This window comes from Cherax quadricarinatus, chromosome 48, assembly GCF_038502225.1.
Source record: "Cherax quadricarinatus isolate ZL_2023a chromosome 48, ASM3850222v1, whole genome shotgun sequence".
In the NCBI taxonomy this organism is placed as follows: Eukaryota; Metazoa; Arthropoda; class Malacostraca; order Decapoda; family Parastacidae; genus Cherax; species Cherax quadricarinatus.
This window is the reverse complement of record NC_091339.1, coordinates 8,835,269-8,847,799: the sequence shown is the minus strand read 5'-3', so window position 1 is coordinate 8,847,799 and position 12,531 is coordinate 8,835,269. Positions and strand designations below refer to the sequence as shown.

General features: G+C 42.6%; 1 protein-coding gene across 2 annotated transcripts; it reads right to left on the bottom strand.

Moving 5' to 3' along the window:
* Positions 1-636: 636 nt before the first annotated feature.
* On the bottom strand, positions 637-7,029 carry LOC128696008 (translation initiation factor IF-2). Of its 2 annotated transcripts, XM_070094866.1 has the most exons (3): positions 6,870-7,029; positions 1,192-1,466; positions 637-1,161 (listed from the first exon to the last, which is right to left on the bottom strand). In XM_070094866.1, exons 1-3 carry the CDS (start codon positions 6,876-6,878, stop codon positions 801-803), a joined length of 645 nt encoding a protein of 214 aa, XP_069950967.1. In that variant the 5' UTR covers positions 6,879-7,029; the 3' UTR covers positions 637-800. The 2 variants fall into 2 exon arrangements, with proteins under 2 accessions (XP_069950967.1, XP_053642962.1); XM_053786987.2 differs by having other exon boundaries at positions 637-1,466.
* Between the last annotated feature and the right edge of the window lie 5,502 nt (positions 7,030-12,531).

Below are 12,531 nucleotides of genomic sequence, written 5' to 3'. Positions count from 1 at the left end.
CTAGGACTCCAGAGGTGATAAGTCTATCTTCCTGACTTCCTTAGGATATCCTAGGAAACTCACATATGTTACTGTGTATGTAACATATATAACCGAATCCGAATAACCGTACTCGCATTCATTGCTTAAGCAGACTTACTAATACTATGGAATTCCCTATATACGGCGATACAGAAGGCGAGACACGATCTCCGACGGGCGAAACGTGTGGAACAGTTTATCATAATCTATCCTCAGAACGAAACCAGAGAAACTGAGTGCTAACAGAAGCATACTCTCACCTACATCCACCTGGTATTCCTTATGTACGGTGACATGGACGGGATTCCACACTGGCGGAACGTAGAAGACAGGTGCAGAGAACGCTGGTCTGTCATCAAATCCTCACGAGCGCTAACAACAGCATATCTCTCACACCCACCTAAGGGGATGTTAAATCTCCCAGTATTACCTATGCGCATAATGCTTAGAAATCATTGTTGGCATTATATTTCCATCATAAACTGTAATTTTAACGAAGCGGATTTCAGAGATAATCTCTGTCAAATCGGTCATGTAATTATATCTTACATCTCGATAGGATTACATAGTTTTATCTCACAGATGTCACATTTAGGACAATAAATAATACGACTCTTATGGAACGACAATTTTATTGACTTTAATCATAAAATAATTAATAAATACAGATTTGTGTCACATTTTATAAAGCCTTATAGGATAACAGCAAGTGGCTATATTATAGTGTGTACAGAGGACGACTTGCAGGCCCGTGGAAAAATTATTTCTCGGTAATAACATTACCAATAGGATGGGCAGTAACTGAAGTAACCATAGTAACCATAGTATGGGCAGTATATATAGCTTCCATAAATACCAACGTAACCACCATAGCCTCTGTACCCACCATAGCCTCTGTACCCACCATAGCCTCCGAATCCACCATAGCCTCTGTATCCACCATAGCCTCTGTATCCACCATAGCCTCTGTAACCACCATACCCTCCAAAACCAACACGACCGCCAAAACCGCCATGACCACGAAAACCGCCATGACCGCCAAAACCGCCATGACCACGAAAACCGCCATGACCGCCAAAACCGCCATGACCACGAAAACCGCCACGACCACCAAAACCACCATGACCACCACCACCACCATGACCACCACCACCACCATGACCACCACCACCACCACGAGGATCAGGTGATGGGTCAGGTGAAGGATCAGGTGATGGGTCAGGTGAAGGATCAGGTGATGGGTCAGGTGAAGGGTCAGGTGAAGGATCAGGTGATGGGTCAGGTGAAGGGTCAGGTGATGGATCAGGTGAAGCGTCAGGCAGTGCCACAGGGTGAGGTGCAGGGTCAGGCAGTGCCACAGGATGAGGTGCAGGGCCAGGCAGTGCCAGAGGGTCAGGTGTGGCCAGGGCCATCCCTATGAGCCACACTGCCATCACTAACAGTATCTGTGGAAGAAACAAAAAAAAAGCAAAGGTTAACAGATAACATCTTGAGAAATGTGTTTAACAGCATATATGAATGGCGACAAACAGATAAATACAAAGAGAAAAAACTGAAAGAAGCAGATAACAGCAAATTTCCAATGGTCCAGATGGATGCACTATGTTTATTTGAACCAACTATCACAAATTTTCATAATAGTTGACACTAAAATAGTAACCTGAGAGCTTTCTGTTTTCTCTTAACTTTCTCCAACCATTCTGAAATATGCTGAAACTGAAAAAAAAGTTGCTTAATTTAGAAATAAATTAAGGACGATCAAGTAAACACATTGGAAAACTAAGATATAAGTTACGAAGAAAGACTCTGGCGAGACCGAGTACATCTCAGGTTGATCTCTGTGGCATGCTAAGAGTACTTATATGGTGTATATAACACACCCTTATAGACATGCCCTCCCGACCAGCGAACCAGCTGCTTAGAGTATAGCAGGCAGGGATTCCCTGTTATGCTAGCACCACGGTTCAGCCCAGCCAGTACAGGGAAGCCCACCAAAGTTGTAAAGCGATGCATGAGGCTCGTGGATCAAAACTGGCAGACTTACCTCAAGTCAGGTTGCTCACAGTTCTCACAGTGTTTCTAGCTTACAAACTTGTTATTTTGTTCATAGTGTATATACACTGTACATATTCTTGCATGTTTATTAGTGAAGGGAAATAATAATATAAGTATTTACTCACTGCTGACTTTTGCTTTTTCCTCATTCCTACCTTGGTTATCGTACTACGAGCAGGTGTACAGAGCGCAAGACTACACCTGTGTTTGTAATATAGGAGCTTGTCCAGGATCCATTGTCAGGTACATTGTTTCTACGAGCCTATGTTGTTGCGTTGCAAACCTGCTACGTTGTTGCAAGCTATTGCTGCATATTGCGTTGAGCATATTGCAAAGGTTAGCGTTTTGTTATAGTACTGGTGGGTTGTGCAACCAACGCGTGTTAGGATTTTTGAGACTGAATATACCCTACAAAACTTGCCCAAACTATCACTACAGTACTGCTGGTGATTGCTCGTTCTATTGACATAGAGTATCAGTGCACTCTTACTGGTGCACAGCTTCGTGAGTGTATCCGCAACAAGGTCTGACTCGTACAATATGGCACTCCAACCTGAGACTTCAACTGCTGAAGTGCCGTTCCCTGTTTCGATTGTGTAATCATGATGGGGGAGGACAGGTGGTGAACCGGGTTTGTCTCGGGGTGAGTCAGCTTCGTTAGTACTTGAGTTAGCTAGACTCAATTTTGAGTACACCAGGGAGCAACGTGCCTTTGCTAAAGATGAATTTGATAAAAAGAAGGAGAGGAGAGACAGATTCGGCACACATTTAGTGACAATTTCAGCGTTCGGAAATCTGTGTTGCTAATACCTACGTTTTCTAATTCTGAGCCTGAGCAGTTTTTCAAGTTTTTCAAAAATTAGGCTAGAGCTTTGCAATAGCCACTCTAGCACTGGGCAGCATTGGTTCATACAGCATTATCTGGCAAAGCACAGGAATTCACAGCTAGCATGAGTGATGAAGACTGCTAATTACATTGTGAAAGCGGCGGTACTCAATGCATATCATTGTGTTCCAAGTTAAGCAAGCGTCAACTGTGTCATTCCTATATGGACTTTGTTCATGCACAGTAAAAAAAAACTTTCAGTACGAGGCCACTGGTGTCTCGAATTTCAGTGAACTAATAAAATGATCTTCATTAACAATCTACTTGAATCGGTTGGACCAGAAGTAAGGGTTTTCTTAGACCACTCTGTGGCAACTGCTATAGAGGCTGGTAGGCATGCAGACACATTTGAAGCTAACTGGTCCTTGTCCAAGCGATCTTTGAGTCTTCCCACCAGCTTGGTATGGACAGATATCGTCGTGTACAGACCTCTGAATTTAGTCCGAAGATGGAAGCTGGATTTGAAAAATGATGCGTGCCTCAAAACCAGCAAGGAGCACGAAACATGATTCCCGAACCCATAACCTATTACTACTGCTGTAGCCTAGTCACATCAAGGCCACCTGCCGCAAGTAAAGTAAGGGTTATTGATGAAACAAAATAAGGCTTATTGATGAAACAAATCGGCGGTATATAGATGTCCGTATTGCACCTTTTTAAAGTAATAGTAAAATCTCCCTCTTACAAGAGGAAGTACTTTCCATTTTGAGGGGACATCTTTAAATTCCTCAGTGTTAGAATATTTTGTGGAGGCAGTCTTTTATGTTCCTCTACATGAGTTTTTCATTAAAAGGTAATATCACACTGGGTATTTCACTGTAGGTGTGTCTGGGGGGGGGGTCCCCATGAAAGATGTTTTATTGTTCCTTGGCAACAATGTTCTACATTCTAGATGGTGTCCCGAGCCTATTGTAAACACACAAACCTCTTCTCCGGTGTTGGCCATTACTCAGGCAAAGTCCAAAAGGAAAGTCTGAAGAGAATTCTGACCTTACCTTGGAGGACTGCAGTGCAGGGCTAGATAAATTATTTTATGAGGGATAACTGGCCAGGGCCTCGTAAATCTAGTGAAAAGTCCAAGATCAAACCTTCCCATTCCGGGGATGCAGGATTACCAGACGCTCCTGTTTCCATGCCCGAGGGACTGACTTTTTTGATAAAGGATGGTCAGAATATTTTTTTATGGGGGGAGGGAGGGTAGATTTCACACATTAACAATGAGATCAAAGGATTTACAGTTCAGTCAAAGTAGTATGGTTATAATTAATATATAAAATATTAGATTTTATGATTCTTTTTAAGGATTAAAGAATAAGTTACTTCAGGGAAAACAATGTAATTTTTTGAGAGTTCCTATCGACCTCGATGTTGAGTTAAAAGTTTTTTTGTTTCTTTGTAGTGAAGCAGTTACTGGCTTCGACTCTTAAAGTTGCCAATGTTGAATCCAACTCTAGTCACTCTGCTAAATATCTCACGAACAATCACCTATTTAGTCCGGCTACTGGTAAGGAGGTAGTAGTAGTGTAAAAATCAGATAGGCTTTTAGTGCCAAAGAAATTCAGACCTCAGGTCCTGAAAGTAGCTCACAATTCGTCCGTAGGTGGATATTTAAGTGTCACTACAACCCTTTACAGGGTACTCTAACATTTTTATAGGCCAGGTACAAGACGAGAGGTGCGGAATTACATTCGATTCTGTCGTGGGTGTCAGCAAGTGGGTAAACCCAGACACTACATTAAACCCCCATCACTTCGTCCCATATCCGCGGATGGAGAACCATTTGCGGACCTAATCATCGACTGTATGGGACCCTTACCTAAGGCCAAGTCGGGTAACCAATATATCTTTACCATTATGGATAAAACTACTGGGTATCTTGAGAAAGTACGTATTAGTAGCATTAATAATAAGGCCATTCTTAAGGCCCACATTAAGTTTATTTCCCAATTTAGCATTCCACTGCGATCTATTCAGAATGACAAGAGCACTAATTTCAAAGTAGAAGCATTCAGAGAAGCTTTAAACCGGCTACGAATTAATAAAAATCCGTCCACAGCCTATCATCCTCAATATCAAGGAGCTTTGGACAGGTTTCACCAAACCTTCAAAACTATAATGCGTACTTATTGCATGCGTTTTTTTTTTTTTTTTTTTTTTTTTTTTTTTGACAGACTGGTGTGAATCACTTCTGCTGTTGTTTGCAATATGAGAAACGGTGTAGGAATCAGCTGCATACATTCCTTTTGAGCTGATTTTTGGGCGTAATGTGAGAGGTCCGCAACACGTTCTTAAGGAAGGATGGTTGGGAGAAGACATCTACAAGACGCCCTACGATCCTACATCAAGATTGCGCGTTGCTCGTTAGTTGGCTAAGGCCAACTTAAAGCTCAAATCACCATGAAACAAATGTATAACAAAACTTCTCAATTTCGCTCCCTTAACCCAGGAGACTAGGTGTTGGTCCAGAAACCTGTGCCTGGTCACACGTTAAAAGCGAAATTTATGGGATCGATCCAAGTGATAAAAAGTAATTTTCATTTAAATTATGTGATAGCACCTCTGGGTAAACCCAACTTGGGTAAGGTCTATCACATTAATCGGATTAAACTATTCTTTGAGTCACCTAAGGTCCCAGTAAAGACTTTGTCCTTTGTTCCTGCCCCTGTTAACGACCCTGATTTCCTGTACACCATTCTGGAAGTTCAAATAAGACTTTCCAACTCTGCATCCTCCAGGAACCTCACCTCTTATATCAGGACTTGCAGAAGCCCAAATGACAACATTCACTACCTTCTGCTTATTTCCGCTGGAGTCCTTGACTTTACTCTTTTTACTGTACTCTTCGTGTTCTGTGTGTTAGGAAAGTTATAGATCCATCTACCAACTTTCCTATGGCCTGGTAGCGAAAGCTTTCGCTTCACACGGTGATGGTCCGGGTTCGATTCCCGGTGAAGGGGTGGAAACATTGGACGTGTTTACTTACACCTGTTGTCTATGTTCACCTATCAGTAATAATGGGTACCTGGGTGTTAGTCGACTGGTGTGGGTCGCATCCTGGGACAAAACTGACCTAATTTGCCCGAAATGCTCTGCATAACAAGCGGCTTTCTGTGTAGCAGTATGTCACTGATGTCAGCTAGGCCTGTATACCTTGTACATGTACTTGTAGTAAATAAAAATATTACGTATTATTATTATTATTATTATTATTATTAGTAGTAGTAGTAGTATTTATCACGCATTTTGTGTGCTATTGTCAAGATATTTTGTGTAAATAAAATAGAACACGTTTTTTAGATGTTAGATTAGCGAAATGGTCCTTACAATCAATGCCAACCATCTTCCAGGAAGGAGACACTAGTATAGACAATTCTAAGACTCAAAGAAGCGGCTTTCTCGTGGTACAGATGGAAATGAAATTCGGGTGACTATATAATACTGATCATAGCGGTACCTGCACATGCCAATAGTTCCATGAACCCTTTTCCCTGGAGTGAACCAACAATGAAGAGTTAAAGCTGATCGGTTAAGTCGTTCTCAAGTTATAAACGAAAGTTTGCAGGATAAAAAAACTCCAACAGCCATTAACAATACCTCTTGTTGGGTAACTATTGCTTCCAGTAGGCCAGCACTTGCTTGACCACTTAATTAATCAATCAATCAAGTTTATTCTCTATAAGGGTTACAATGCGGGGTTTACAGGTTTGGATATTGTGTGGTTTACATGTTATAAAATGCTAATTACAGAGGGGGCCACTAGGACACCTAGCATGGCTAGGCTGCTTTCTGACGAATATATCACTAAAAACTATTATAGTATTAAGAAATTTGTAAAATATTGCAGTCAAATATTAAGATCTTAACATATATCTTAGAAAAAACGATATCATGTTAGATCATGACTTACCACTTTCATGTTGATGTGATGGTCCTGGCCTGATTACTGCTAGAGGAGCTCTCAGCTGCTAATGACTGTCCCTGCAGTCTTATACCCTGGACAGTCCGCAGGTGACTGGAGGGGAGGAGAGGTATGGAACTAATGGTTTAGAGGCGGGGAGGGAACTAAAGGCCGTTGGGTTGGGTTTGCGTTGGAGGGAGGGGAGGGAGGCAGGAGGGACGGACTAAACTAAGTCATGTAGTCAGTACTAGTTTAGACTAGACGCTACTATAGCACAGGTGCCAATATCAAGATTAACTTAATGGATTATATGTTCATATTTCTTATGCGCAACATTCCACATTTTCTACCATTTCTGTTCCCTCACATTATTTATTTCTGCAATATTAACATTATCTGCTAATTTTTAGCTTTATCAAAGTTACTTTATTTTTCCACTCCAAAGGTGTAAGAGACGAGATGACTGACAATAATAAACAGCCACTTGAATGTGTGGGAACTTCCAGACTTACATCAATATTAACCAGAGCGCAGTACCAGGGGGGTGTTAACCTGTGTCGTAACATGAGGGACAGACACACATGCTCCCCAGGCTGTGACATGTTCCCCAGGCTGTGACATGCTCCCCAGGCTGTGACTCACACCTCACTTCCAGCCTATGTAAACTGTTTTTTCGACCTCTGTATGTTAGAAGTGATCAAGTTCCCAGAACTGAATCATTTTCTAATTTGCTCTAGTGTTTGCTCACCCTTTTTTTTGTTTTTTACCAATATATGGGTACACAAATAACAATGTGACTTTGTAAATGGTCCAAAGCGGACCGAAACGTCGTCGTAAGCTTCTCTCTTTTATGTGCGGGTTATTTGCGTATCGTTCCAGTCACGGTATTGTGCCTTTTTTTTGTTAATATATGGGTATTACCAAGATTCATACCACGTATTATGCTCACAAAAAAGATGGATAACGATGTTTCCTTTCCTCTTAGTATCTTGTAGTGTGTGTGAGGTCATTTATATTCTTTTCGACTTACTACTGACTTGAAATTTAAAAACGGTATCTTCTTTGTTGATGATTACGTCCAAAAATGGTAACCTGTCGTTGTTCTCTGCAAATAACTGGATCGTGGGGTTCATCTTGGTAAAACCTCTGCATTCTAGATGTCAAAACGTTTAGGTAGTGATTATTACAAGGACATCGTCCACGTGTCGCTCCCATGTGATACTGCTGGGGAAACCCTCTCCAGGTAAACTCCAGGTAATGTAAGTTTGCCAAGACGCCGCTGATAGGGAATCCATACACTGCCCGTATGACTGCAGAGGTTTTTTTTTTATGGAATGAGAAGGATTTCCAAATGACTGTCTGTAAAGTTTTTTTTTGTTGTTGAATCAGGAGGACTCCCCTGAAAACCGAACAACAACACAACGCTTCGATAAATATTAAATACCATCCTGTGATGAATGGTTTGAAAAACCGACATGTTGAAGATTGAGACACTTATGCAGCATATAGGAATCTTTATTCAGGAAACGTTTCGCCACACAGTGGCTTCATCAGTCCAATACAAAGAGGAAGGCGTAAGGAGAGGAGGAGAATGAGGTAATCAGTCCCTCAACCTGGAGTCGATGTGTTCAGTCCATCAATCTTGTAGAATGTACAGCATAGGGCCGTAGACGTGGCTTATATACTGTAGTGAGGTGACGTGAAGCAGATGGAGGCGGGGTCATAGTGGTACCATCCACTAGTCGAAGTAGGTCTTCGTCCAAAGGTTGAACAAGTGTTGAAGAATTCTTTGTAACAAGATCCCATGATGCTGCAGTGTCTGACAGTTGTGATGAATGGTCTAATTTTGCCCAACTTAACCTAATCTAAATTAACCTAACCTAACCCAACCCATCCCAACCCAACCCAACTCAACCCAACCCAACTTAGCCTAACCTAACCCAACCCAACCCAACCCAACCCAACTTAGCCTAACCTAACCTAACCCAACCCAACCCAGCCCAACCCAACCCAACCCAACCTAACCTATCCCAACCCAACCTATCCCAACCCAACCTAACCTAACCTAGCCTAACCTAACCTAATGTATATATATATATATATATATATATATATATATATATATATATATATATATATATATATATATATATATATATTTCTACAAGTACTTGTACAAGGTATACAGACCTAGCTGAGATCAATGATATACTACTATATAGAAAGCTGCTTGTTATGCAGAGCATTTCGGGTAAATTAGTCAGTTTTGTCCCAGGATGCGACCCACAGCAGTCGATTAACTCCCAGGTACCCATTTTACTGATGGGGAACATAAACAACCGGTGTAAGGAAACATGCCCCGTGTTTTTACCCTAACTGGGCATCGAACCCGGACACTTGCCGTGTGAAGCGAGAGCTTTAGCCACCAGGCCACAGGGCCACCCATAACATAATATAAACTAACATAACCTAACATGAACTAAGGTAACTCGAGAAATTTCCTGAAAATGCTGTGAGAAACTGACATAAAATTTGTAACAAAGAGTTGAGTGCTACAAGCCTGGGCCTGTGGACCTCCCACAGTACCGATGACCTTCCTGTTCTCCACCATCTTCCCAATACAAATTATCTGTGAGTGTGTATTGTTGGTGCTGGCTTGATAAAGCTCCTGGTGAGCGAAATGTGGCATAATAGATGACACTTGTTACTCTTGCGTCTGGTACCTAACACATTTTTAGTAATATTACTAATATTATACACTATACCAGAGAACAGTGTTGATAAATTAGACACATGTGCAACTCTTGGGTATCTTTATTAGGGAAACGTTTCGCCACACAGTGGCTTCATCAGTCCATACACAGGAGAAACTTGAAGAACAGGAGGAGAATGAGATAATCAGTCCCTCAACCTTGAGTCGATGTGGTCAGTCCATCAATCTTGAATAGAATACGGCATATGTGCGGAGAAGCAGCTTATGAACCGTAGGCAGGAGAGGTGCAGCAGTCGTAGGTGATGTCACATTTCCTCAATTTTTTGAGGGACTGATTACCTCATTCTCCTCCTGTTCTTCAAGTTTCTCCTGTGTATGGACTGATGAAGCCACTGTGTGGCGAAACGTTTCCTTAATAAAGATACCCAAGAATTGCACATGTGTCTAATTTATCAATGTGTCGGTTCTGTGAACCATTCATCTACAAAGAGAACAGTGTTGCTGAACCACTGTACCAGAGAACAGTGTTGCTGAACCACTGTACCAGAACACAGTGTTGTTGAACCAGTGTACCAGAGCACAGTGTTGCTGAACCAATGTACCAGAACAGTGTTGCTGAACCACTGTATCAGAACACAGTGTTGCTGAACCACTGTACCAGAGCACAGTGTTGTTGAACCACTCTACCAGAACACAGTGTTGCTGAACCGATGTGTATTTGAGCTGTTTTAAATACGTATCTCTCTCTCCCCTGATGTGTATTTTAGCTGTAGCGTTGACGTCAATTAACGTTTATCCCAGGTATTTCCTACCCTGGTGGAGGTTCAGGCGTCATGTGAGTGTTCTGGTTGAGTCTACCTTGATGGAGACAACCAGCGTCTTCTCAAGAATACTTAAATAATCTAAAAAATAATTGCCCCTATCTTAGATTCATTTATTAGTGTGTTGGAGAAATGAAAACTTAATTTATCAGCATTATATGACAAGCAGGTTGAGCAAATTACCAAATGTTTAATATTACAGTGGTGAGTGGAAGTCGTACCCAGCTTGCTTCTTAACGCTGAAGTCACTGCAAGCTGCCAATTCTGCCTTTGTACACATGCGGTCACTGTCAAGTTTTAACCTTGTTTTTTTTATTAATTAAGCCAGTACACTTATCTGTTGTTGCCTCTTGACTGAGGCGCAGTGAACCCTGCTGGGTATGCTTCTAGACTCATGAGGTCAGTGTACGCTACCAGGATGTCCTATACGCATTATGGGAGGTTACCTTTCCAGACACCATGTTTCTTCCTGTAAAGAAGACATGTATTGTTTTTCAAATGTTCTCCGTCGAACGTATCTCGATCCCTTCAAGGTTTTGACAGCTGTTGTTTTATTGTGATTGTTCGTGTTTCGTCACCTTGGTCGTCACCTTGTTCGTCACCTTGGTCGTCACCTTGGTCGTCACCTTGGTCGTCACCTTGGTCGTCACCTTGGTCGTCACCTTGTTCGTCACCTTGTTCGTCACCTTGTTCGTCACCTTGTTCGTCACCTTGTTCGTCACCTTGTTCGTCACCTTGGTCGTCACCTTGGTCGTCACCTTGGTCGTCACCTTGGTCGTCACCTTGTTCGTCACCTTGTTCGTCACCTTGGTCGTCACCTTGTTCGTCACCTTGTTCGTCACCTTGTTCGTCACCTTGGTCGTCACCTTGGTCGTCACCTTGTTCGTCACCTTGTTCGTCACCTTGGTCGTCACCTTGGTCGTCACCTTGGTCGTCACCTTGTTCGTCACCTTGGTCGTCACCTTGGTCGTCACCTTGGTCGTCACCTTGGTCGTCACCTTGGTCGTCACCTTGGTCGTCACCTTGTTCGTCACCTTGGTCGTCACCTTGGTCGTCACCTTGTTCGTCACCTTGATCGTCACCTTGGTCGTCACCTTGTTCGTCACCTTGGTTGTCACCTTGGTCGTCACCTTGTTCGTCACCTTGGTCGTCACCTTGTTCGTCACCTTGTTCGTCACCTTGGTCGTCACCTTGGTCGTCACCTTGTTAGTCACCTTGTTCGTCACCTTGGTCGTCACCTTGGTCGTCACCTTGTTCGTCACCTTGTTCGTCACCTTGGTCGTCACCTTGTTCGTCACCTTGGTCGTCACCTTGGTCGTCACCTTGTTCGTCACCTTGGTCGTCACCTTGTTCGTCACCTTGTTCGTCACCTTGTTCGTCACCTTGGTCGTCACCTTGGTCGTCACCTTGTTCGTCTCCTTGGTCGTCACCTTGTTCGTCACCTTGTTCGTCACCTTGGTCGTCACCTTGTTCGTCACCTTGTTCGTCACCTTGTTCGTCACCTTGGTCGTCACCTTGTTCGTCACCTTGTTCGTCACCTTGGTCGTCACCTTGCTTTGATGGGAACTGTCTCAGGCAGTAATAAAGGAATTCTTGAGCGGACACATTAGGTTCATGTGTATACAACCGAACACTAGCCAAGTGACATTACAGAATTAAATTTCAAGAGGTCTAGTAGCTGTTCCTCAAAACCTTTGAAAGGCCTAGGAGCTACAGCTCAACCCTGTCAAACACAACTAAAAATTTTAGACCAGCTGGATAAAGAATTAAAAAGACAACCACGGGAGGTCAAGGAACTGTATACCAACACCCTCAAAAGGCCTGAGAGCTGGAATCCAACCCGTTCAAACACTTTGTAATTTTAAGACAAATCGAAGATTTGTGAGGGTATTTTCAGGAACCTCTAAAAGACCCTTGAACTGGAGCTCAACACCCTAAAGAGATCTAGAGTTTGAAGAGTAGCCCACTCAAACATAAATACTTGAAGCAAACCAGACAGTGTAGTTTTACGATGTCTCTAAGTGCGTCTTAATTTCCCAAGAGCTGTAGCTCGACAGCCTCAAAGTACCCATGAGCAAAACTTCAACACTATCGAGATGAAATTGTGAGAAAAATATTAGAAGAATCACAATGGAAA